General features: G+C 44.0%; 1 protein-coding gene across 1 annotated transcript in view; it reads right to left on the bottom strand.

Moving 5' to 3' along the window:
- Window positions 1-1483: 1483 nt before the first annotated feature.
- The window catches only part of CD81 (CD81 molecule), a 47013-nt gene continuing 21803 nt past the window's right edge, over window positions 1484-26693 (bottom strand). Inside the window, exons 2-8 of the mRNA XM_044270725.1 lie at window positions 15116-15230; window positions 13047-13144; window positions 11229-11303; window positions 9656-9766; window positions 3716-3784; window positions 3535-3618; window positions 1484-2142 (exon numbers count right to left, since the gene is read on the bottom strand). Of these exons, the coding sequence (XP_044126660.1) occupies window positions 2080-2142; window positions 3535-3618; window positions 3716-3784; window positions 9656-9766; window positions 11229-11303; window positions 13047-13144; window positions 15116-15230 (615 nt within the window). The 3' untranslated portion in view covers window positions 1484-2079. The remainder of the gene's footprint in view (window positions 2143-3534; window positions 3619-3715; window positions 3785-9655; window positions 9767-11228; window positions 11304-13046; window positions 13145-15115; window positions 15231-26693) is intronic.

The following is a 26693-nucleotide window of genomic DNA, read 5'->3' as shown; positions in this document are numbered from 1 at the left end:
CATCTGCCAGGACCTGTGATGACATCATCACAGGTCCTTCAACCCCTAACAGCAAGTATTAGAAGTTCACAAGCAGCTCTGCATTGATCCATACAGACTGGACTGGAATGGGTGGTAAAAGGAGGTCCTCCACTTCTTGTCATTTATTTATTGCTCATCATGTATAATACTTCAGACAGTTACAGTCACAACTAACTAATGTATCTCACACACACAGTGACCATATTATAACTGACCACATATTTCTGTAAACACTGCATCTACAGTATTATACCTTGTATGTCTCACATCAATACACTGCTCTGTATAAAAAATAATATATATATATATATATACTGCATATATTACACAGTATTATAGATGCAATATGTACAGATATATAGTATATACAGCAGTGTACTGATATGTGAGGTATGAGGTATAATAGATGCAGTGTGTACAGATATATAGTATATACTGTACAGCAGTCTACTGATATGTTACGTATGAGGTATAATAGATGAAGTGTGTGCAGATATATAGTATATACAACAGTGTACTGATATGTGAGGTACGAGCTGTCAATACACTGCTTTATTTACAATATACCTGTACACACTGCATCTATTATACAGTACCTCGTACCTCATGTCAGTACAGGCTGTATATACAATATATCTGTACACACTGCATCCATTATATCTCGTACCTCACATGTTACACTACTGTATTTACTATATACCTGTACATCCAACCCCTATAATGCCACCCCCCCCCCCAATGCCTGGGTCCCGACGCGGGTGCCAGAGAGCAAGTAAGTATAATGTATATGAGGGGCCCAGGCATTGGGGGGGGCGCATTATAGAGGATGGATAACCCCTTTAAGTATCAAAGACCAGGTAAACCCCTAGCGTACACATTGAATGATTACATAATAGAAAATACTACACTGATATCTATGCATCCCAATCATAACCACTGTGATGTACGAACACTCACACATTTTATACTCGATCATTCCTATTATTCTGCCACCGATGTGCATGAAAGAAGTCTCTGATGAGTGTGAGTGGCAGTCTCTTGTACATAAGCATTGGAAGATAGTGAACTCACTATAATTATTCCCCTAGCAACACTAGTTGCACATATAATTCCAATGATGGAGATGGATATGCCTTTATGTAATTTATTAAAGGTACCTTGAGAAATGATGATAGAGGGGAAAGGAAAATCTTCCCTCTAGCTCTGTGATGCATGTCTGACAAACAGGAAAAGAATGAAGGGCATGGGATATGAGCTCACAGAAGATGAGGAGTTGCAAGATTAACAACGTAATGAATTACAACCATAGATAACTTCACAAAACCAAATATAACAATGACCATTAGATGGCAGCAAAGTACACTATGTATAGTGGATAACAACTTTAACACAGAATATAATGAATTCTAAATGAGAGCCATTAGCTGGGACAGCACACCTACTGCATAAAAAAGACGACATGTTATGTGTGAATTGGGAGGAAAAGCCCCCAATAAATGTTTAATGAGAACCTTTATACATGTTTATATATAATTATATATATTCACTTTTCCATCAGATGACAGATTGTGTGGAGGGATCGTGCAGGAAACGGGTATTGTTAGGATTGCTCCTTTTCCCCGACAGTACTAACACAATATATTTTACACAGGAGCGGGCAGAGAAATTATGCAATAAGGCACTGGCGTGCCTCCAAGAGTTGGACTGATGCCTTCTCATCAACATTCATTCTGTAGGAATGTCAACTCCAGAAGCTTTGATTTTGTGGCAGTGAGAGGGTGACATTGTTTCACACTAAGGCTAGGAGTTAGGGGCCCTAAAAGCAAAGGTAGTACATTCTGCAGGACCCCCAGATCCTGGGTGCCTTGTTGCTGTAACCTCCAGGGAAGGGTGGCATAAAACCAATCGAGAAGCCAACATCTGCTTCTCCACTGAGTTAAACTTCTGCACAAGCTCCACAAGAGCGCTGAACAAGTGTTAATAAAAGACACACTCGGGGAGGGAAGAAGGAGAATAGACGGGGTGGGTGTTATTTACACAAGGGAAGAACCGCGGCCCTCAGTACACAGAATAGATCCGGATGCCACAGCACAGAACCATACTGAATATCATCTCGATGATCTAAGAGACAAGACAAAGATTTCTAAATTAGGCAATTGGTAGAACAAAAATGTACAGTTTTTATCATTTTCGGTCAACACCCTTGACATGTATTCCCAATCAAATTAAAATGCTGCATCATCTTTTCATAGAACACTCTGTTATACCTCCTGGAAATATAGGACTAAACAAACAGCATTCACACTGTCAATTGGGCGAGTTGCTACACTCTTTGACGCAGATACTGATCCAATAGTCTATTTGTTTTTCACGTTTCCAGGAGGAATAATGGTGGGTTCTAAGAAAAGATGGTAAAAAATTGTTGTACAAGTACTTATTATTTATTTCAGCAAGGAAGCATGCAGTAACCTTTAAAGCCTCACATCACTCACAAGATTCAGGTTTGACATAAGGAATTGTTTGGCAGGATCCCCGGACAGGAAACCTGTCGGTTTGCAGTCAGGGAAAGGAAAATTACTTGTGACCACTGGCTCTCCAGATTGGAGATCCTGCCAAAATCTCTCCATATCTCAGTCTGTAATAGGATAGGTTGTAATTACTTGATCATGGAAGGGTCCTACCACTGGGACCCCAGTAATTCTGAAAACAAGGGGTCCCTGAATATCCCCTCTGAATAAAGTGATGTGCATGTCAGTCCACAATTCTATTGACTTATATGGGACTAATGTAAAAAGCGCTCCATCAGTTCCATGAAAGTGAATGGAGTGGGGGAACCGACACGCACTTCTGCTTCATTCAAACAGGGGACTTGGAAACCCCTCCTTATCAGGATTGCTTAGGGTCTTAGTCTCTGATAATTATCATTAATCCTGTGGATGGGTAGAAAAAGGGTAAAATGGTTTGAAATAAAAAAAAAAAGAGGCATTACTCACCTCACATATCCTCTGCCACTGCTGTTCTGGTGCTTACCAGGGTCTCACTGATCTCCCTTCCTGGTCCAGTCTTGACACACAAGAAATGGCAAGAAATTCCCACTCTGGTAATCAGTGGCTAAGGTAGGTCACCGCTGTAGCTAGTGATTGCAGGGTGGGCACATCCTCTCAATTCCTGTGTGTCGAGCATGGGGCAGAGACCAAGGAAGCAGGGCTCAGTAAGGTGAGTAATGCTTCTTTTAAAAAAAAATTTATCCCATTCTGCCCCCTTTTCTAAAAAAAAAATGCATCCCGCAACAAATGTAAGGGTATGTCCACACGGTCCAGAAAATGCAGTGGAAAATACTATGCAAAATGTCCTTTTGTGGAGTTTGCTGTGGATTTCACCCTCTGAATTGCAATGAGTGAAATCTGCCAGGGAAATCTGCAGCATAAAATGACATGCTTTTTGTCGGGATGGCAGACTATTTGAAGAATTCATCGTTTTGACAAGAGTTCAGAAAAAAATGTAGGGTCTCACCATAATAACAGCCACCACTGCAGCCGCGATACCAACCAAGTGTAGTTTAGACTGGAACAGAGCATCAATTTTTTCATGGCAATCCTACAGGAGAGAAAAAATGTCATTTGTATATTAGGTACATGAAATACCTCACTTTGACCACCACCACGGTCATCATCTTATCACAATGTCTACTGACCACATTCATTATTCCTGATGGACAGAGGTTTTCGCCCAAGTTCCTTATGTCGAGTTTACAGCACTGAAGCTGAAAGAGAGGAAACGTAACATAGAGTTACTAAACAAGAATAAAAACTCCCAAATCTAGAAAATAAACCAGGACGTAAAATTATTCAGTATGTCAAATATCAGTAAAATGAGCATACAGAGCAACATACAGCAGCTCACAGATAGATTACAGTCCATATTATGGATCCTGAGGGACTCTGTGTCCGGCCATGCAAAGTCCGAGCACGTAGGAGAACCATGTGCACATTTCTGAATTGTGGACATAAGCTGGGAAACCAAAGGCAGGATGTTTTTTTGCTTTTTACTGGATAGATTCTTTTAAAACTGCCTATCTATAGGTACTATAATAAATATTGGTGAGTGGCTTTTATTAAAGGGGTTGTGCAACTTTAAGGGAGTGTGGGGGGTGGCAACCCCTTCCCCCCCTTTTGGCCAGACCTGCAAAAGGAAGCCTACTCACCTGCTTCCCAGCGCTGACTCTCCTATCCTTCTCTCCCCGGTCTCGGCTCCTTCGCTGTCCTCCCAAGATTTAAAAGTACATTTTGATGTCACTCTGCAGCAGTGATCTGTCCCCTTACATCACGTGACCATCTGACATGCCGCTAAAGCAGCTGATCATCGCTACAGCCAGCGATTGGCTACTACAGCATCAAAACGGTGGTTTACTTCCTGGCAGCCGAGGCTTGACAGAGAAGGAGAGGGAAGCAGGTGAGTATGCCTCTCTTTGCAGGCCTGCCCAAGAGGGGAGGTTTTCCAAAACCCCCTTAAAGTTGCACAATCCCTTTGAGCCCAATTGGCTAGTAATAAGTTGTCAAACTGTCAGCTCTGCTTGCCACATCTCCTGCCATCACCTTAAAAAATGGTCCCAGTACTGACTCAACACACAGGAAATGGAATGGCTGAGTTGGACATCCCAAGTAGAGATGGCATTGCAGTTTGCCCGGTGGTCGTTTCACGGCAAACTTTGCACGTTCGCCAAACATGCGAACATATGGCAATGTCCGCCGGCACCATATTCTTTTGCATTGCACCGAACTGTGACCCATGTCACATCCATCAGGTGGGACAGGACAGCCAATTGAGACGTTTCAGCACATGGACACATCCCCACCCTATAAAAGTACACGATCTGGCAGCCATTTTACATTCTGTGTTTTGCCAATGTAGGGAGAGGTTGTTTTGTGGAGCAGGGACAGCCTGTTAGGGACACCAAACACTAGCTAATAGGGCCACAAAAGTCCTTTTAAGGACTAGTATAGGTGTGCTATCGATAGGTGTGATATACTGAGGGGTGTGATATACTTATAATATACTTTCTAACATAGAAAGTATATTATAGTGCATTTGTATTGTGCAGCAGTTGTGTGCGGTTCTACTGCGATACTGCAGCTATATAGAGGGACAAGTGCTATTAGAACAACTATTTGCAACGGGTGTGATATACCTGTTGCCCCCCCAAAAAAATATTGAGGGTGTAATATTCCTTCCACAAATTACTGATTGAGGGCTGCGATATACCTGTTGCCCCAAAACAGGGTGGTGTGATATAACTCTTGTGGCCAAAAAAATAATTGAAGGGAGTGATATACCTGCTTCCACAAAATACTGAATAAGGGGTTTGATATACCTGCTTCCACCAAATATTGATTGAGGCCTGCGATATACCTGCTTCCACAAAATACTGATTAAGGGGATTAATATACCAATTTCCACCAAATATTGATTGAGGCCTGCGATACACCTGCTTCCACAAAATACTGATTAAGGGGTTTGAAATACCTGTTTCCACCAAATATTGATTGAGGCCTGCGATATACCTGCTTCCACAATCTGCTCTTTTATAGGGACTTTGTCACAGGGTCATTTTTAAAATGACAGGCAGAGGAAGAGGCAGGCCATTCCGCAGGGGTGGTAGGGGTCGGGCAGGTGCAGCAGACCGGAGCCTAAGTGGGAAGTTGGAGCAGGCGCGTGCGATTACTTCGAAGGGCGCACCAGAGTTGGTTGAGTGGCTCACTCAGCCTTCTGCTTCTGCACCCTCCTCATCCTCTGTATCTGCACCCTCCTCACTCTCTGTTGTGTGCACCCCATAATACACCACCACCACCACCACAGCCATTGGAATTATTTTCCCATTCTTGGCATCGGATGAGGAAGAGGTGGCAGCAACGGCCGCCACCCAGCGGTCTGATGACAGTACCTTTAGAAAATTTGTGGCCATTGGCACACCGCAATGGAAGGTCCCTGGAAGGAAATATTTCTCCCAGAAGGGCATCCCAGAGCTATGTGGCCACGTTCAGCGGCAAGTGAATATATCTCTGGCACACAGTGTCGATGCCAAGATACATCTGACCACAGACACGTGGTCAAGCAAACACGGGCAGGGAAGGTACATAACTTTTACTGCCCACTGGGTGAACCTTCTGACGGCCGTCAAGCATGTAACCTGTGGCTCCCGTGTGGATTTGGTGTTACCGCCACTGATTGCATGCAGGCCTGTCTCTTCTTCTCCTCCTCCTACTCCATCGTCCGTCTCCTCCTTGGCTGACTCCTCCTTTTCCACTGCTACTGCCTCTTCAGCTGCACCCCCCAAGCTCCCCAGAACCTATTCGGCGTGCCAGGTGAGACGTTGCCATGCTGTGCTGCGGATGTGCCATGCTGTGCTGGAAGCTAACCCCGCTCAATTCGACAGTTGGTAAAGTGGTGTGTGACAACGGTGTCAATCTGCTGAGCGCACTGAAACAGGGCAAAATGACACATGTCCTGAACTTAGTCGTGCAGTGATTCATTGCCAAATACTCCGGGGTCCAGGACGTCTTGCGGTAGGCCAGGAAAATCTCTGCCCATTTTAGAAGATCTTACACGGCCATGGCTCGCCTTGCTGACATTGAGCGACGACACCACTTGCCCGTCAGACATCTGATTTGTGACAGCCCGACGCGCTGGAATTCCACCTTTTTATATGCTTGATAGTGATGAGCGGCAGGGGCAATATTTGAATTCGCAATATTTTGCAAATATTTGTCAGAATATTTGTCATATATTCCCGAATTCGAGATTATTTTCTTGATCGCGAAAAATTGGCAATGTAATATTCTCGTAATGTGCGCAAAATACAGGCGTGGCTCACTATAGCTACATTTTTCAAGCTGCTAGAAGTTTTCTAAGACTGGAGAAAATGGTTGGCACGGCAGAACATTACAATAGCTTTATAAGAAGATAAAGTGCTCCAATATATTCGCAAATGCGAAATTGGTACTAATGATGCGAATATTTTGGTGCAATACATGCAACTTCACATTTTAACAGGTCTGACTACTTATTAGTGATTGGTGCACTATATATTGTTGTGAACTTGTGACATCACATCACTATGTCTGTAGCATGTATGTATGGACAGCAGAACCTATGAGCTACACTATATCACTATCTAACCTACACTGACTATCTCCCACTAACTATCTGTATTTTATATATATAAGCTAACTAACTAACTAACTAACTAACTATCTAATGTAATGACACAGGAAAGCACAGAGCACAGCAATGACACTGCTCTCTTTCTCAGATCTGCAAAGTACTGCATACAAGGGCTGCTGGGGAGGTTCTTATATAGTAAGGGGTAGGCAACTTTCCTATTGGTTGCTAGGGATGTTGCTAAGCTCAGACAAAGACATTGCAGCCTTCTCATTGGCCCACAAGCAAGAAGGGAGGTTACTGATGAGAAAAAAAAATCGAGAATATTCGAAATTACGAATATATATCACTATATTCTAAATATTCGCGAATTCTCGAAGTGCCGATATTCGCGATTAATATTCGCTATTCGAATATTCGCGCCCAACACTAATGCTTGATAGGCTGCTCCAGCAGCAACGTGCCGTTAGCGACTACCTGTACGAACTCTGCAGCAGGACAGGTTCTGGGGAGCTTGGTTTCTTTTCACTGCGCCAGTGGCTGCAGACTTCTGCAGCCATTTGATGAGATCACCAAACTGGTCAGTCGCAGCCAGGGCACCATCAGTGACATCGTACCTTACGCCTTCTTTCTGGAGTACGCATTGGGTTGTGTAATTGATCAAGCCATCGAGGTGCAGGAGCTGGAAGATGAGGAAGCCACAATGCTGAATGAATTCCCAGGGGGGCTACTCCATCTGAGACAAGTCAGCAGGAGTCTGAAGAGGAGTCACAGGAGGATGGTGACTGGGGGGAGGAGGAAGAGCAAGAAGAGCAGGCTTTCATGGGGACTTTAAACTTTTCGGGGATCCCTGGTGTTGTCCGTGGCTGGGGGGAGGAGACCGAGGATGACATTCTCCTGGGCGATGAGCAGGAGCCAGGGCGCTCCACCGCTACCAATTTAGTGCAAATGGGGGCCTTCACACTCCAGTGTTTGAAGAGGGAACCCCGTATAAGAAGCATAAAGGGCACGGACCAGTACTGGGTGGCAACGTACTTAGACCCCCAAACAAACACATCAGTTACACATCACATGTTACAAGCATCACAGAGGGCTGTCAGAATGCAGCATTTCCGGGCCTTGCTGCGAGAGATGCTGCATTCTGCTGTTACGGGTACTGGCCGAGGAATTTCCACCCACAGCGAAACAGGTGCGGGTACCAATCAAAGAGATCATTCTTTCAGCCAACCCATCGACAGCCGCCCTCCGGATCCAGCCTTAGGGAACGCCTAGACCGACAGGTGTCCGACTACATCGGGTTAACGGCTAGTGTGGACGCTCTGAGAAGCAAGGAACCCCCTGGACTACTGGATGTGCAGGCTTGACCTGTGGCCAGAGCTGGCACAATTTGCCATGGAACTCTTTGCTTGCCCCTCGTCGAATGTCCTGTCCGAAAGGACGTTCAGCGCTGCAGGGGGGATCGTGACCGATAAGCGCACTCGCCTAGCTCACGACAGTGTGGACTACCTCACATTTCTAAAAATGAATGAGGCATGGATCTCGGAGGAATTCAACACCTGTGAGGACCATGTGTAATTGAATTTCCTCATGCCAGCCCACACATATCAGCCACCACCCAGAACAAAGAATGGTCCTCGTCTTATGTATATACAGCAGCATAAAAGGCCTTTTCTGTCAGATGAATGCCTAATTTTTGGGGCCTCTACTCCAGTGGCCTACAGTAAATTTTTTATCCAGTGACCACCTAATGTACCTCCAGCCACATAATCACTTGTTCTTTTCTGTCAGGATAATGCCTAATTTTTGGGGCCTGTACTGGCCTACAGAAATTTTTTTTATCCAGTGACTGCCTAATGTACCTCCAGCCACATCATCACAAGTTATTTTCTGTCAGGTGAATGCCTAATTTTTGTGGCCTGTACTCCCATGGCCTAAAATAAAAAATTTCTAGGCTCCAGCAGGGCACATTTTTGATAGTTTCCCTGATTAAAATACATATTTTTGTGGGAATTTTTGCCAATGATCCCCCTCTGGTATGTCACTGTCCATGTTGTGGGACTATTTGTGCACTTCTAGTAAGTATTTGGTGGCTGCAAATATGACCTGAGGGTTTTTCAAGTTCGCCTGCCATTAAAGTCAATGGAACCCGCCGCGAACATGCAGTTCGCGAACATTTGATCGCGAGGAACAGCCCCGGCCGATGTTTGTCCATCACTATCTCAAGCCATTTCCTGTGTATCGAGCTGGGACCAGAAAGTGGAGAACGGCTGGACCAGAGTAACGTCTTGGACAGCAGCAGCAGGCGAATAATGCTTTTTCATTTATTAGTCTTATCCCGTTATACCCCCCCTTTTCTAAAATGTTATTTCTCCAGAAAACCCCTTTAAATAATTGACGGAAAAGGTGGATGGCAAGTTGCCTTTTCTTTTATTGTAAAAGAAAATATATTTAGAAATAATAATGAGAAATTTCTTACCGACTCATGGAAAACTTTGATGACGGGTCTTGCCTTCTCGTACTCCTCCTTCTTCGGGCTCCTTGCTTGTTCATAAGCTTCATCATAAAACTGTTTTATCTCTTTTGAGACCTGAGAAATCAAACAGATTTATTTTAAATCCACACATTATTATTCTCCTAAACCATACATACGTCTGTAGCTATGTTGAAGAATTAGGCTACTTTTTTGTAAGACTGATCAGGATCCTGATCCGTCTTATAAATGCATTGAAATGCCGTATCCGTCTTTCCGGTGTAACCAGGAAAAACGGATCCGGCATTTTTTTTTTCACCTTTTTTTCGGTCTACGCATGATAGATCCGGCATTCCGGTACTTTGAATGCTGGATCCGGCACTAATAAATTCCAATGGAGAAAAGATTCTGGATCCGGCATTCAGGCAAGTGTTCCGTTTTTTGAGCCGGAGATAAAACCGTAGCATGCTGCGGTTTTATCTCTGTCCTGATCAGTCAAAAAGACTGAACTGAAGACATCCTGATGCATCCTGAACGGATTGCTCTCCATTCAGAATGCATGGGGATATGCCTGATCAGTTCTTTTCCGGTATAGAGCCCCTAGGACAGAACTCTATGCCGGAAAAGAAAAACGCAAGTGTGAAAGTACCCTTAAATGTACCCTGAGACGTTTCTGTAACTTCTAACTCTAGCAGAAGGCAGCATAGACTTGCTCATGATGGCCAATAAAGGACACTCAGCCTGGACAGGAAATGTTCAGAGAATACTGCTCCAGTGTGTGCACGTGTGTGCAGAGATCAGATGTGTAGTTCAGTCAGTGCCAGAACTGTGTTCCAGGCCTTGTGGGTCTGGTGCAGCTCATAAGCAGCCCAGAAGTATACACATTGTGCAGGATATTCCTCCGCAGAGGAACTACGGGGCACATTTATTATGACAGGCATTTTAGACTAAGCTGGCGGTGTATCCGCCGAAGTTATGAAGAGGCGCCTTGGGGACAAATACCAGGCTCTTTGGTCCAGGGTGACAAAATTCTGCACCACAATGGATACTCTGTTGCTACAGGTCCTCCTCCTCCTTGTCCACTAATTAATAGATACAGCACTTGGCGTTAGTGATTTATAGCGGTAGGGGGCATCCCTGCAGTAATACAATTTTGCACATAATTTCTCATCAGACCAGGTTATAAATTAGAAATTTTATATTTTGATGTCTTTCTCACCTTTGGACCCTGTCATTATCCCTTTAAGACCTATATTTAAAGAGACTGCATGAATAATTCCTGCTCCATTCCAGCTTCACCACTCCGATGCTCCCACCATCTGTGCTGCTGCAGTGATATCATCTATACCCATGTGACCACTGCAGCCAACCATTGTACACCATAGAGACTGGTTGAGCAATCTCATGGGTAGCCGGTGACATCATCATGGGGGCACTGGATCGGCAGCACTTGTACGGCAGGGGATTCAGGTGGGGACTGTATCTTTTATTATTTTATGCCCCCCATGGCCTAGTTTTTTACTTTGTCAGAAAACCCCTTTAAGTCTAAGATAAGATAAGAATAAGATCTCTCGCTTACCTGCTCTCTGTTCACAAAACCCCAGATGCCAGCAGCTACTTCACAAGCAAACAGGATTACTAAGCAGGCGAAGAACTGCAGAGACAAGAAGAGGAATACAGGTGAGGCACTGGACAAGTATGAAACAGCAGGAGGAACTTTGGAACGGAGACCTCGCCAAACTTCCACCAGCGGAAGCGTGGTGTCTGCCTCCTATTGTTTTCAATGAGAGGCAACGCTGAAGTTCGTGGGCTGGTGGTCTAAAGCCGTGACCGTGCCAAAGAGGGTCCTGTCCCATCTTGACAATGTGTGTGGACAGCCAGCGCTTGGATACGATTTAGCTCCATTTAATGGAGCTAAGCTGTGAGCAGGTCTGCAGCATCCAAACTGGACAAAAGCAGCAGAAACTTCAGTGGTTTTCGCCAAGGTATTAGTGGAAGATTTTGATCTCGTCAACCTGTGTGAACAGGTCCTAAGATCTATCTTATGATATAACAAAAAGCATAATCAACTGATACCTTTCTTCCGTAGGAGAGGATAAAGTCTCACGTGTTTATGACAGTATTAACAGAACTTCTTCTTAATTCAAAGCGACAGGTCCCCTTGTCCTGAGATATCCGCTTAGAGATATTAAGAGGATTATCAGGTATGTGTAAAGTGAGAAGGGAGAGGAGCCGAGGTCAGTAAAACCCTGGGCAACCCTGGTGACTCCACGTGGCCACTCTGCTCACACTCCGTCTCCATGGGCATAGGTTCTGATTATTGATCACATTTTGAATAAAAAGATTACTGTGCCTGAGTTACATGCCTGTCTGCTGCTGCTGCCACGCTAAGGTCTGGCATACATGCTGCCACTGGTCAGTCCACAGTCTAGTGTAAATGGTGAGTCAGTCAGTCCATACTGTACTGCCATATTGTATGGATCATCGCCAATGCTATTTCAGTACAGCGTTGTAACGCTGCCACCTATTGGCCAGAAAAAAATAGCTCTTCTCTTTGCTGTGGATCTCATTTATAGGACCCCTGTACAGCACAGTCTGCAGGTACAGCAGCCACTTACTCAACTCCTATTTAGGGTCTAGTTTAGCCTGTAGGACATCTGCAGGTTTGAAAGGTGCATCAGTCCAAACCTGCAGATGTGGTGGAGGCCCTACTTCCTGTTTAGTGGTAGAGGCCCCGGGACATGAGACCCGGGTGCCCTGCCTTTTATCCAACCCTGAATACGTACAGTTAGTGATGAGTGAAGTTCTGAAAAATTTGATTCGGCTGCTTCTTCGAATTTCACAAAGAAATTTGTTTTGTGATGAATTACTTCATCACGAATCGTATTCCTTTGTATGTAGCAGGCACAATGATGGGGAACGGAGATCGCGCGCCCTCCCCCCATCATTGAACCCCACAGATGCCACGTTCATCGCTTATCACAGCATCTGATGCTGCAGTTGTGGGCTTTCAAGGATTAATTCAGTAAAAATTGCGGCCATCTTGATGGAAGACACCGCAAATTCTCATTTAGTGATGTTCCTTGCCTGGCCAGTGCACTGGTGTGGTGACATCATTCATCCCCCTGCGCGAGATTTTACGCGGTATCTTCAGTCAAAATGGTCGTGATGGCCTCTCCGCAAGCAAATAGATGAGGTAAGTATATATATATATATATTTGTATTTTTTTTGTTTAGTCGCCATTTCAGAAAAAATAGATTTGTTACCACTAAGTGCGAGCAAATTTGGCTTCACGGTGAATCAAATTTTTTCCTGAAATTTGGATCGAAGTCAATTCGTTTGACTTTTATTTGCTCAACACTACGTATAGTATATATCGTATAGTCTGTTTCTTACCGTTCCCAGAAGACACTGGGATTCCTGAATGGCTCCATAGCATCCTAAGAAACCTACAAACATCATGACGGCACCGACTGCGATAATTATATAGATCCCTGGAACGATATTATGAAAGAAGGTTACAGTAGAGCAGAAGTTATAAACCATAGCAAGCCTGATACCATGTACATAACTGGTTGGAATGGTGGCACATAAAAGCTCCTTGATCATTAAAGGAACAGGTCACAAGGATAGGCTTTATTTAGATTTGGAATTGAGGCCTAGCGATCCTCGTATCCATTCATTTTGCCCTACAATACAGTAAATGTACGTATCAATGAGGAGGTTTCCAGTCAAGAGCCCCATGTGATGATGACCTATTACAACATCTGCGAAGACAAGACTGACAGAGTCACTTTTTCTTTACATTAAAGCCAGCAAGTTCAAGGCACTATTTACCAGGTGTAGGCACTGCAGGCGTCATGCACTGGAGAACCTTAGGTCAGTAATAATAAAATGGGTAAGAGGTCGGTCCATCTTTGGACAAATACAATATAGATTTGGTTTCCATTTTTATCCTGAAGATGACATTGTTCTTAACTTTCCTGCACTTATTTTAAAGGGAACCTGTCATCAACTTTATGATGCCCATACTAACGGCAGCACAAAGAAGAGATTTCAGAGGTCTGTCTTTTAAAAGCTAAAAGTAAGTGGTTTCCGAGAACCAACATCACAATCATTGCAGACTGGGCCTGGAAAAGAGTCCCGTCCACCTGAGAAGAGTCCTGGTTATTCATGGATTCCTGCTCTCCTGCTGATGACGGACAGGCTTCTACCTAGTTTTCTCTCTTTCTCTCTAGGAGAGAACTGCCAGTCATCAGCAGATGGGTGAGAGCAGGAGATTAGGAATAACCAGGACTCTTCTCAAGTAGATTTGACTCTTTTCAAGGCCTGGGCTGCAATGATTGTGATGCTGGTCCTCAGCAACCACTTTCTTTTATCTCATGAGTGACACAGCGCTGACATCAGCATTTCTGTCACTATTTTATGCTGCCCTCAGTGAGGTCTGGGGTTGTTAGCTCCTAGGTCGGACAACCCCTTTGAGGCCACATCCACATGAGCATTAGCAATTTCCATTGTTCTATAAGGGACGTGTCGGATCCCGCACATAAGGGTATGACCACACGGTGCGGTCGTGATCTGTTCGGGGCATGGTCAGCTGCGGTCAAGAACCGCACGGTCAATTAGGCCACAGCTGCCTGATATTTAGCTAATGAAGACTGCACTGTATAGACAATCTGAATTCTTAATGGCCACACGACCATTAAAGGGGTTGTCCAGGCTTTTACTATTGATGACCTAGGTCATCAATATCAGATCGGTGGGGGTCCAAACCCGGCACCCCCGGCGATCAGCTGTATGAGGAGAAGGCATGCGCAGTGTGCACATGCCGTCTCACGTCTCTCTTCCTGTTCACCGTTGCTCTCTATGGCAAAGACCATCGACCGCAGCAGCGGACAGGAAGAGAGAAGGGAGACTGCACGTGCGCACAGCTCATGCCGTCTTCTCATACAGCTGATCGATGATCAGGTCATCGATAGTAAAAGCCCGGACAACTCCTTTAAGAATTCAGACCGCCTGTACAGTGCAGCCTTTTTTAGTTAAATATCAGACAGCTGTGACCCAATTGGCCGCATGGTTCTTGACCGCTGCTGGCCACGACCTAAACACTGTGTGGTTGTACCCTAACTGAAACGAATAGCGCCAAACAGATCCACTTGACTATAATGTATGCTGGACTTTTTTGTCCACTCTTATTGGTGGACTGTGCGATGGAAAGCCCCAAACAGACCCTCCAACACAGATGTGAACAAGCCCTAACACATTATTGTCCAGAATATACGACAGTACTCCTTTTATAAACTTGTCTCGGATCGTTACAGCTATTGGTTTTTGCCTAGACTAGCGTGAGATGCGCCAGTCTCGGCAAATGTGGACCAAAAAATGTAACATGGTATTGACAGGTCAAGCAGAAGAAAATGACATATCAAAAAATCTGAGCAATGTAAAAGGTTGCTGGAACTCACCAATGTAAAAGGTTGCTGGAACCTGCTTGTCTCCTATTTGCTGGATCAACAGATTGGAAGTCGTAGGCTCATGTCGCAGCCATAGGGCAACACCAAGGATCACTCCTCCTGCCAGCTAAAGAAGACATTGGAATCAATTGAAGGAAGCAGTAGGATATGAATCAACACATCTATGGACCCTCAGTGCTTAAGCTATGGTCAATATACATGTTGCAAACTTCATAACCAACATGGACACTCTTCAGTTTACCGAGCATAAATTGAGAAACTATGGTCAACTAGAACCTGTCCCTACCTGTACAAGTATATTTAGAAAACCTCTCCTACAAAGTTTATTAATCTTTGTACCACCAAGACTGAAAGAGTAGAGTCTGGGTTGGACCTTCTTCTGCACAGGGTTCCACTTCCCCCTCCTATTAGTCCATATTATATATCTGCCCTATAAATAAGAGCGGACACTTGCGATGAGCTTGTTGCCAACACCAAGGAGCTGTTAAAAACATTTTACACATAAATCTTTCTCACTGTAGTGTTAAGTAATGTTGTTTGCAATGGTATGAATGTTCTCAGCAGATTAACACAGCACTCAGTGCCATAGTCAATTATCAGCCTGTCGGGTGCATGCTAAATATACTCGCCTTTTACCTGAATGTACGGTTTTGCATCTCCTTGGGAGAGGTCCTGCGTCCATTCCCTTAGTTGTGAAAAGATCACTTATTATAAATGAGAGCCCTTGTCCTACAGAAAGGCAATAAAGTTATCCAAGCAAGCTCCTCAATCCCATTATGGAGAAAATTCTTTAGGTTACTTTCCTACCTGTATTGAACAGAGCAGCAAGCTGCGGTTTTGTGTCCAGTCACAAAAAAGGAAAAAAACGCCACTGAAAAAAAAATGTAAGTCAATGGTGACGGATCGGTTTTTTAGGAGGCTAAAAAAAATGATCCGTCACTCATTCACTTTCAATGTATTTAGTGACGGATCAGTTTTTTTCCCGCTTTGATTTCACACAACCGCATCCTAACGGAAAGGATACATCCTGATGTGCAAAATCTAAACGGATCAGTTTAATTCCGGTATTGAGATACTCTGCAGGATTTCAATACCGAAATTAACAACGCAAGTGTGAAAGTAGCCTTATACTCAGATCCTTCCTATAAGCTTTGACGATTGTCCACCGCCAAAGGTAACCAGTTTTGTTAAAAAAAAAATTGTACCCAGACAACTGTAAAAAAAGAAAAGGCAAAAATAGTATGTTTATCACATTTTTTATTTCATACAGGGGAAACCATATCTTATAGTCGGGGGCTAGAAGCTGTATGGTATCACATGCTAGAGGGCTTAGGCTACTTTCACACCAGTGTTTTTGCCGTCATGGATCAGTAAAAACGCTTCCGTAACGATAATACAACAGTCTGCACAGATCCAGTTGTATTATCTTTAAAATAGCCAAGACGGATCCATCATGAACACCGTTGAAAGTCAATAGGGGACAGATCAGTCCATGCGCTAGTATTTTGGTTGGGGGTCGATTATCAGGGGTCCTCTTCCTTCTATACTGCCAGCTTGTTCATTTGAAGCCACATCAGGATCGTGGACATACCACTCTGCTGTCCAGGGGAAACGGCCGGCATCATTGCCTGTATACCCCGCTCAGCTAGATAGCACAAGCTCCCTTGTTTCCCCAGATGATCTTCACACTCATCTTTAAGCGAAACATGCTTGTAGGGACTAGGCAGGAGAGGGCTCAATAGGGCGCATTAATTCCAGGGTTAGGTTCCTGACTGTGCCTGGTCACGGGGGTCCGTGATCAGGTCACCTAGGCCAGTGTAGGTCCCCTAGGGTATCATTAGGGCTAGTTAGCCTAGTGTCCCTAACCCTGTGTTTTGCAATTGTCTCCAACCTCGGTGTATGGACATCATCTAACACTAGTGAGGCAATCGTTGTACCAAAGAGCATTTCATCAGAGCGGTAGGACCACCTGGTTACACAATTTTTGGTGCCGCCGAGCACCTTTTGCAATACAAGTGTGTTCTGGTCACCGAGTGCCACAATCATCTGTGGGGTGACCTACCGTGCTTCTATATCGTTGTATCATTTATGTACGTTATCCATTTATCTTGGGGCCGATTTTCTATGAATTGATTATTAAAAGTTAAGTTTTAATTTGATCACTTATCCCTTTTTGCTGTACAACTCAGGTGGTCTAATCTATATTTTGTCACCCATATTGTCATATATATTTTAAATGGTCGTGGGACCCAACATTTTTTGACAACTTGACTTACCACAATTTTCTGAGCTAATAAGAGAACTCCATTTTTTTTTTTAAATACCAGGACTAGAACCAACACAAAGACAAAGTCATAGGAGAAAGAACATGGATGGTTATAACTTCATATGCAGATACCATCTCATATCCATTGAGGGCTACAGGAGAGATACCCCCTACAAATACTTCTACCATGGTCCTAAAATTACTCCTCCTCTTGGCTGTCTAAATATTTTCTGCCTTGCTGGGTCTTCCATCTAGGACCAACCAAGCTCTTTTCCTATGAGTCATGTATGGAGAAGCCAAGTTTTTAGCCGTGGAGGCTTTTATACTTAAGTTTCATTGTAAAAACCTTTTCCTGGAGGTGGTAACAATGCATGTGTCTGCTCAGGGGAGGACAAACTAACATATCCTTCTACAAGGTCATCTGGGGCAGAGATATGTTTTTACTGACTCAGTTCCTCTTCCTTGGGAAGGAAGCCTTAATGTTGGTTTGTTTTTTAGAAGGCAGGGTCATATCTTTCATTACAAGCAACAGCAGGTTAAAGGGTCAAACAGAAGGAGGTAGCCCTGCTACTTTACCAGGATCCGGATGTGGCACTTGAAACCCAAGGGAAAGAATTGACCAGATTCTAAAGATCTAAAAATACTATCTGCTCTAACAGAGCAATGCAAGCAAGCAAACGCAAAAGCACTGGCAAGCATCTGGCTGCAAAGCTAACCATGTTCAGTATTATGGTGGAGTTTGGATTAATACAATAATAAGCAGTACTGTATTGCACACAGGGATTTCCATACATAGCAATGAGAAAATCTAATGTTATTGGTTTGGCTTCTTTTAGCTCAGGCCTATGCAAATTTTAGCCAAGTCTAGGGGCCAACTCTGAATGTTAGAAGTCAGCAATGAAACACCATAGGACCAGGTTCACACAACATGGTTGAGCAGCAATTCATTAGTAGAGCTCCCCTTTAATGGCACTGACAGCAGTGTTCTTCTTTCCTCTAATAAAATTGTGCCTCCTACTTCCCTAGTTCTCAAAGCAGGCTCCCGTCTTTGCAGTAGTCACAAAAGTCACCCCATACATTTCCCTAGTAGTCATAGCAGGCTCCCAGCATTTACAAAGCAATCATACCAAGCACCCCTTAACTTCATTCATTAGTCACAGCAGAATCATCCACTTTCGGAGTCTGCATATATAAAAGGGTTCATCCTGATGGGATTACTCCTTAAAGCGGATGTCCAACTTTTTTTAACTGATGAGCCATCTTTTAGATAGGCTATAAGTGTCTGATTAGTGGGGGTACGACATCCAGGACCCCCACCACTCAACTGTTTGAGAAGACAGAGGTGCTCATAGGAATCCGCAGCCTTCTCGCAGCTTAGCCTAGGCCAGTGAAGTCACATTCATCGTTCCCATAGCTTAGGCCAGGCATCCTCAAACTGCGGCCCTCCAGATGTTGTAAAACTACAACTCCCACAATGCCCTGCTGTAGGCTGATACCTGTAGGCTGTTCGGGCATGCTGGGAGTTGTAGTTTTGCAACAGCTAGGGGGCCGCAGTTTGAGGATGCCTGCCTTAGGCGCAGCTCAGTCCTATTCAAGTGCATGGGGCTGAGCTGCAATACCAAGCACAACCACTATACAATGTACGGCGCTGTGCTAGGTGAGATGCTAAGAGGGCACAGCGCTCACTGGAACTCCGGTCAGTGCCGCTGCTTCCACAGCAGCTGATCAGGGAGGGTCCCTGGTGTTGGACCCCTGACGATCAGATACTCAGCGCAGTTAAAAAAAAGTCAGAAAACCCTTTTAGGCCCCTTTCACACGGGTGAGTTTTCCGTGCGGGTGCGATGCGTGTGGTGAACGCATTGCACCCGCACGGAATCCGGCACCATTCATTTCAATGGGGCTGTGCACATAAGCGGTGATTTTCACGCATCACTTGTGCGTTGAGTGAAAATCGCAGCATGCTCTATATTGTCCGATTTTCACGCGACGCAGGCCCCATAGAAGTGAATGGTAAGCGTGAAAATCGCAAGCAAGTACGGATGCGGTGCGATTTTCACGCACGGTTGCTAGGAGACGATCGGGATGGAGACCCGATCATTATTATTTTCCCTTATAACATGGTTATAAGGGAAAATAATAGCATTCTGAATACAGAATGCATAGTAAAACAGCGCTGGAGGGGTTAAAAAAAATAATTTTTATTTAACTCACCTTAGTCCACTTGATCGCGAAGCCCGGCATCTCCTTGTGTCTCCTTTGCTGAACAGGACCTGGGGTGAGCATTAAATACAGGTAAAGGACCTTTGATGACGTCACTCCGGTCATCACATGGTCTTTTACCATGGTGAATCACCATGGTAAAAGATCATGTGACGTACCATGTGATGACCGGAGTGATGTCATCAAAGGTCCTTTACCTGTATTTAATGCTCACCCCAGGTCCTGTTCAGCAAAGGAGACACAAGGAGATGCCGGGCTTCGCGATCAAGTGGACTAAGGTGAGTTAAATTATTTTTAATTTTTTTTAACCTCTCTAGCGCTGTTTTACTATACATTCTGTATTCAGAATGCTATTATTTTCCCTTATAACCATGTTATAAGGGAAAATAATACAATCTTCAGAACATCAATCCCAAGCCCGAACTTCTGTGAAGAAGTTCGGCTTTGGGTACCAAACATGCGCGATTTTTCTCATGCGAGTGCAACGCATGACAATGTTTTGCACTCGCGCGGAAAAATCGCGCATTTTCCCTCAACGCACCCGCCTCTTATCCGGGCAAAAAAACTGACGCCCGTGTGAAAGAGGCCTTAAGAGGGTTAAAAGCTTGAATCCAGGAACCTAGTTATAGGAATTTCAGATGTGGTAGTTACACCAGCCCTGATGCCTGAGGAACCCTACAGGCTCTTTAGAGATACTATTTTTCTGATCCAAGATGGTTTACTGTTCTAGGACCATACATGAATATTACCAAATTAAATCAGCTCTCAGGGCTCCTTCCGACAAGTGATCTGAAACTTGGCCGTATACTAAATGGACCACATGTGGATGGCTTCTATTTACTTGATTGGGCAAGTCTTGAGTGAAAATCGGACCCAAAGGGTGCATGCTGCAATTTTCTCACCAGTGATCCATGTGAAAAATCGCTCATGTGGATTGGCACTCCGACTATAATGGATCGGTGTTCAGTTCTGGTGCTGTATGTTCTACACTGGGACAGCACCTGGACATGAACGTCTCTCATTCTCCTACTAAATAATAGTAGACCTCTGCTTTCCTATTCATTCCTATAGAAGAGGAGTGAAACCCATAGTGACAGTTACATGTTCCTTGAGATACATGGTCACTGAAATATGGCACAGATCATTCCACATTTCAAGTGTCCTTGAGCCAACTATAAATGTAAGTAGGCCTAAATATTCCATATATGAAACCATTAAAATACTAACCTCATACATCTAAAAATACATTGTATCACTCCGGGGAGAGAAGGGCCTGTATAATAACATCTCTATAACAGACCTTACTGTTGACTATGTTGGACAAAAACAAAGGAAATAACTTAAAGAAAACAGGAAAAGCAGAAGTGTCAGAAAGATAGAGAGAGGATGTAAAACAGGTCCCGGTATACTGTTGTACATGGGAACTCCATGTCTTGTATAAACTACTAGTTATTTACATTTAAAATATTCTTACAGGGGCTATATTAAATCCGGGAAAGAGGGGGGATGTTGGGGGATGGGTGTTCCCTTTAGACACAGTAGCTGTAGCAACGTACCTTCTCAGGATCATCTCAGACCGTGTATGGGGGCATATATAGCTAAGACGCTAATAGGGTTCCTAAAGAGTTGAACCAAAGGCAACCGGAAAAATGGGAAGCAGCATGCAAATTATATCTCTCTGCCAAAAGATGCAGGATATAACATATATGACAGTCAGTTTCTGCTCTTCTGTTACACAGAGATGCTGCTGTACCATCTAACTCCAGCAGAAGGTGCCAAGATGGCCAGAGAAGGAGATTCAGCCTGGACAGGAATTGGGCAGGGAATACTGCTCCAGTGTGTGCACATGTGTGCAGAGCTGAGTGTATAGCTCAGTCCGATGGCAGAGAAGCCAGAGGCGAGAACTGACACCTTGTGGAGAAATTGTAGGCTTGTGTTCCCAGTTCAGAGTATCAGCAGAAGAGTGTCAGAACCAGCTGGAGCAGCTGGTGGCAAGTGGAGCTTAGAGGAGACCACGAGTGTTCAGGCCACAGCCTTGCTGGAGAAGACAGGCAAGTTGCAACCCCAAGACAGATATCTCCAGAAAACAGCACCAGATGCATGCAGAGGATGTTCAATCGAGAGTGATTGTGATAACCCAGTGTAAAGGCCCGCATACACATTAGTATATTGACCGACAGTCTAATGTACACAGAAAGATCAGGCAAAATAAATATTTTCACCTGACCCTTTTGTTCTACCAGGTGATAAGTTGCCACCAAAAGTGTCTGGCAGTGGCTCTCTCCTCTCTCCCCATTGAAAACTTAGACATGCTTGGTCGAAATCAATGTGTATATGTATGAGGGAGTCTGTAGACCTAGCGGCCGGCTGAATGATCACTCACTGTATATGTGTGGCCAGCTGAAACCTGTCTGTTACCACCTGCATCTTACAGCTCCACATTCCATGAGACACAAATTGGCAGCCTGTATTCTGCTGATAAGTGTATGGCTGACAGTACTGGCACACAATCTGATTGCGACACTGCTATCTGACACCCATATAGTATTTCCATATATAAATGATGTGATTTGTGTGGTTCTGAATACACAAGTCTGTAAAAAGTCCCATTCCTTTTTACATACACAGGGACATATCTCAGTAGATATACCGTCATATTGGTGCAGTGCAGTCCCCACTGATTAGCAAGTACCAGCTCCTCTACGTCCGGTCATGTGTCAGGGCCAAGTTTGTTGTCTCATTAACTATATCAGAAAGAACAGGTCAAGTACGGTTTCAGGAAATAATACATATACAAAGGCTATGTGTAGATGTTTTTAAAAATGAAAGTCAAGAAATGATAGGTTGTCATGTTAAGTGTCCACTCAAACCAAAACTTGGCTTGTAAACTTGAACTTTGCATGATCACTCTTAAAATGGTTGAAGACCAAGCCTTGCCATATGTGGAGAACTGAGGTTAGGGCACATAAATGTCACAGAAGGGGTCCCACCACTCGAGACTCTGTCTATAATCCAGAATGGAGAGACGTTCTATGAGGGCACCATGCCTTGATACGGCTTACCCCAACAACATTAGCTTGGAGCAGAACCTGTGGTGATGTCCACAGTGGCTGCATTCTTCACTCACTGCGCCGGCGCCTAATACTAAAATGGACGGCGCAGGTGTGGGACACGGAGGAGACGGAGGATGTCAATCACCTTTACAAGGGCAGTAAAAAGGAAACGTTCCAGCACACAGGTAAATCCACACGATTGTTCGTCTTTATTGGTCTTCAAAATAAAATCACGTACAGCATGTATCTATTCCCACCACCGTGGACGGTTAACATGTTTCGGAGCTTACATGGTCCTTAATCATAACCTGTTCAGAGTGAGTGTCCACAGGAGTATATCCCCCCCCCCCCTCATTGGGTGGATAGGGTATAGAGGTTTCACCCCTTCTGGAGGCACACCCTTAAACACCTTCACCTGTCATAGAAAAGTAAGAAAGTTTGAACACATAAAAACCAACCTCACTCACAAGCCATATGTGTCTGTATAACAGAGATGGAATGTTTGCAGAGGAACATATAATTAAAAATACTCAAAGAAACTGCAGCATAATATCCAGCCTGGAACAGCCACAATAAATCATGTGGACTAAAAAACGCACCATAAGGGCGTGCCAAACGGTGAGGGGACGGAGCCTCTAGGTGCTGCAGCAACGCCCCACTAGCACCTAGAGGTTCATTTGCGAATTATAAGAGTTATTATTTAGCGCGAACGGCGGCAGGCAGGGAGATACAAGTCCTACAGTTATGTTCTGCTGACATTAGCACATCGCTCATGTTATCCAGCTACATAACGATTTTTCTGGACAGAAACCCTTTAACCACTTGAGCAAACTGCAGCACACTGATGTACAGTGCTGCCCATAATTATTCATACCCCTGGCGAATTTTGACTTAAAGTTACTTTTATTCAACCAGCAAGTAATTTTTTGACGGGAAATGACATAGGTGTCTCCCAAAAGATAATAAGACGATGTACAAGAGGTATTATTGTGGGGAAAAAAACATTTTTTCCAGCTTTTATTTACATTTGAGCAAAAAGTGTCCGGTCCAAAATTATTCATACCCTTCTCAATAATCAATAGAAAAGCCTTTCTTGACTATTACAGCAATCAAACGCTTCCTATAATTGCAGATCAGCTTTTTACAGGTCTCCACAGGTATTTTTGCCCATTCATCTTTAGAAATGGGCTCCAAATCTTTCAGGTTGGAGGGTCTTCTTGCCATCACCCTGATCTTTAGCTCCCTCCACAGATTCTCAATTGGATTCAAGTCTGGACTCTGTCTGGGCCACTCCAAAATTGTTGTTGTCTGCTAACCATTTCTTCACCACTTTTGCTGTGCGTTTTGGGTCATTGTCATGCTGAAATGTCCCCTGGTGGCCAAGGCCAAGTTTCTCTGCAGACTGCCTGATGTTGTCGTTGAGAATCCTCATGTATTGCTCTTTTTTCATGGTGCCGTTTACTGTGATTAGGTTCCCTGGTCCACTGGCTGAACTCCCCCACCCCCAAAGCATTAGGTTCCCACCACCATGTTTGACAGTGGGGATGGTGTTCTTTGGGTTGAAGGCTTTTCCTTTTTTACGCCAACTGGACACTTTTTGCTCAAATGTAAATAAAAGCTGAGAAATGTTTTTTTTTCCACAATAATGCCTCTTGTACATCGTCTTATTGTCTTTTGGGAGACACCTATGTCATTTCCCGTCAAAAAATTACTTGCTGGTTGAATAAAAGTAACTTTAAGTCAAAATTTGCCAGGGGTATGAATAATTATGGGCAGCACTGTATGTCATCACCAGTGTGTGAGATGCAACCTTATCTCCATTGTGTACGTGCTAGTAAGCTCACTCTTTATCTGTCTCCATCCTCCATGACCATATTTAAAGGGAGTCTGTCACCACAATTTGCCCTTATAGACCACTTACATAGCGCTGTAGCATAACTATAGATCAGTCAAATGGTACCTTTGTCCTTTCGTTTGGATGTTCACCAGGAGCAAAAACTGAGTTTTATTCATATGTAAATGAGAGCTCGCAAGTGCCCAGGGGCAGTGTTCGGGCTGTAGGTGCCCAGGCCGCTCTTCCTTCTTCTCACATAACCCCTCCCCAGCCTGTTGCTTGGCCTGCCCTGTAAGAGGCATACATAGCGGGCCAAGCAACAGGCTGGGGAGGGGTTATGTGAGAAGAAGGAAGAGCGGCCTGGGCACCTACAGCCCGAACACTGCCCCTGGGCACTTGCGAGCTCTCATTTACATATGAATAAAACTCAGTTTTTGCTCCTGGTGAACATCCAAACGAAAGGACAAAGGTACCATTTGACTGATCTATAGTTATGCTACAGCGCTATGTAAGTGGTCTATGAGGCCAAATTATGGTGACAGACTCCCTTTAATTAGCTGGCAGCCAATCATAGTAGATACCAGCTGAAGCCCACACAATGCATTATCAAAAAACTTTCATAAATTTCCTGCTTTCTGCTGACAGATCTGCAAAGATCTGCAAAGACTTCCAGATTTCTCATTTTTCGCCAAGCGTGACCCTGGTTGTACCCAAGCTTGAAGTAAACAAATCAAGGATCATAAGATCACCGGATGGAGCCAGAGGGTGCCGGACGGGAGACGTGGGGAGCAGGCGAGTGTGATTATATATTTTTTTGGTACCAGACACTAGTGGGACTAATTTAAGGAAGACGAAAATTGGAAAAAAAAACAAAATGGCTGCAAAGACTGAGCTTCACTCCAAACTATTTGTAGACCTAAACTGTCTTTTAACATTCTGAGCAAATGGAAATCAGAGGAGAATTCAAATGTACAATTCTTAAAACTCTTGTTGGATTCCATCTGTGTAGCCGGTTTGCTGCCTGCCAAGGCTTTGATACCAATGCTTGTACGATTAATGCGGGTCCTACTGGCTGCAGCTGTCTATATCGCTTGACTGCCAAAAGCAAGCTTCAGAAGCCAGCCCAGCAGCCGAGACTTACTAACCATCTTCTTAGGGTCTATAAAAAGACTGAGCAGCGACATGAAGAATGCGGAGGATGGAGACCCTCACGGCTGGGACAGGAAGGGTGTGGACCCCAGCAGACTCAAAAAGTATATGCAGGAATGCTGAGTAGACACTGGAAACGCATGAGGACAAAGAGGAAACGAGACCTTCTGGATTCAAGATCCTGTGAAATGTATTCCAGACTGCTTCTCATTAACATAACACAGTTCCTTGGTGGAAAAATCAAAAAGAAGGCAGCAGGAAAAAAGTACATCTCCTATTCAATGGAGAACTGGTGCACACGCCACCCTAGGTTTCTGAAAGGGAAAGTATCATCAGAAAATGACCTACTGTTTAAATCAAGTTTTTTATATTGAACTGAATTACTGATATAAAAAAAAAAAATTAAAGTCTTTATCTATATTTAAAAATAATAAAAATCCTACAATTGGGCTGGTTTCGAACTGGACTCTCAGCCTAATTATAGGGCAAGTGTTTAGGGAGACAGTATGGACCTCACTGACTTCTATTGGAGAGTCTTCTAGACATCCTTTGTGATCTGTGCAGAGGTCACTGTGCAGGGAGGGGAGTAGATAAGCTGTGACATTGCCTATTTTGATCCTGTGTTATCTGTCATTGTAATCCGGCCTGTCATGATAATGTGATGACTACTAAGAAGTGATCTCTACTGACAGGAAGTCTCACTGTAATATTAGACTTAGGGGCCAATCTGAAAATTGCAGAATTTTAGGATTTTTTCCTCTATATAGATAGTGACATGGAAAATTTAATGAAAAAAAACTTAAAAAATCTATGAACTGTTTACTGACCTAGTCACCCAGCAAACGGCCACTGGTGTTTTTTTTATTTTTTATTGATACAGTATGTACAGGCAGTAAAAGTGGCAAAGTTCCATCTGGCATAGTATCGGGGAAGAGCGTTTGTATAATTATTCGTTCTCTAAGTGTAATGGTAACGCCCCCGTTGCTCCTAGAGGCTCATTTGCATATAACAAAACATCATATTTCTCAGCAATGCGGACACATACTG

This window comes from Bufo gargarizans, chromosome 10 (genome assembly GCF_014858855.1).
Source record: "Bufo gargarizans isolate SCDJY-AF-19 chromosome 10, ASM1485885v1, whole genome shotgun sequence".
Lineage (NCBI taxonomy): Eukaryota > Metazoa > Chordata > Amphibia > Anura > Bufonidae > Bufo > Bufo gargarizans.
The sequence above is the reverse complement of the archived record's forward strand: the minus strand, read 5'-3'. Positions and strand labels throughout refer to the sequence as shown.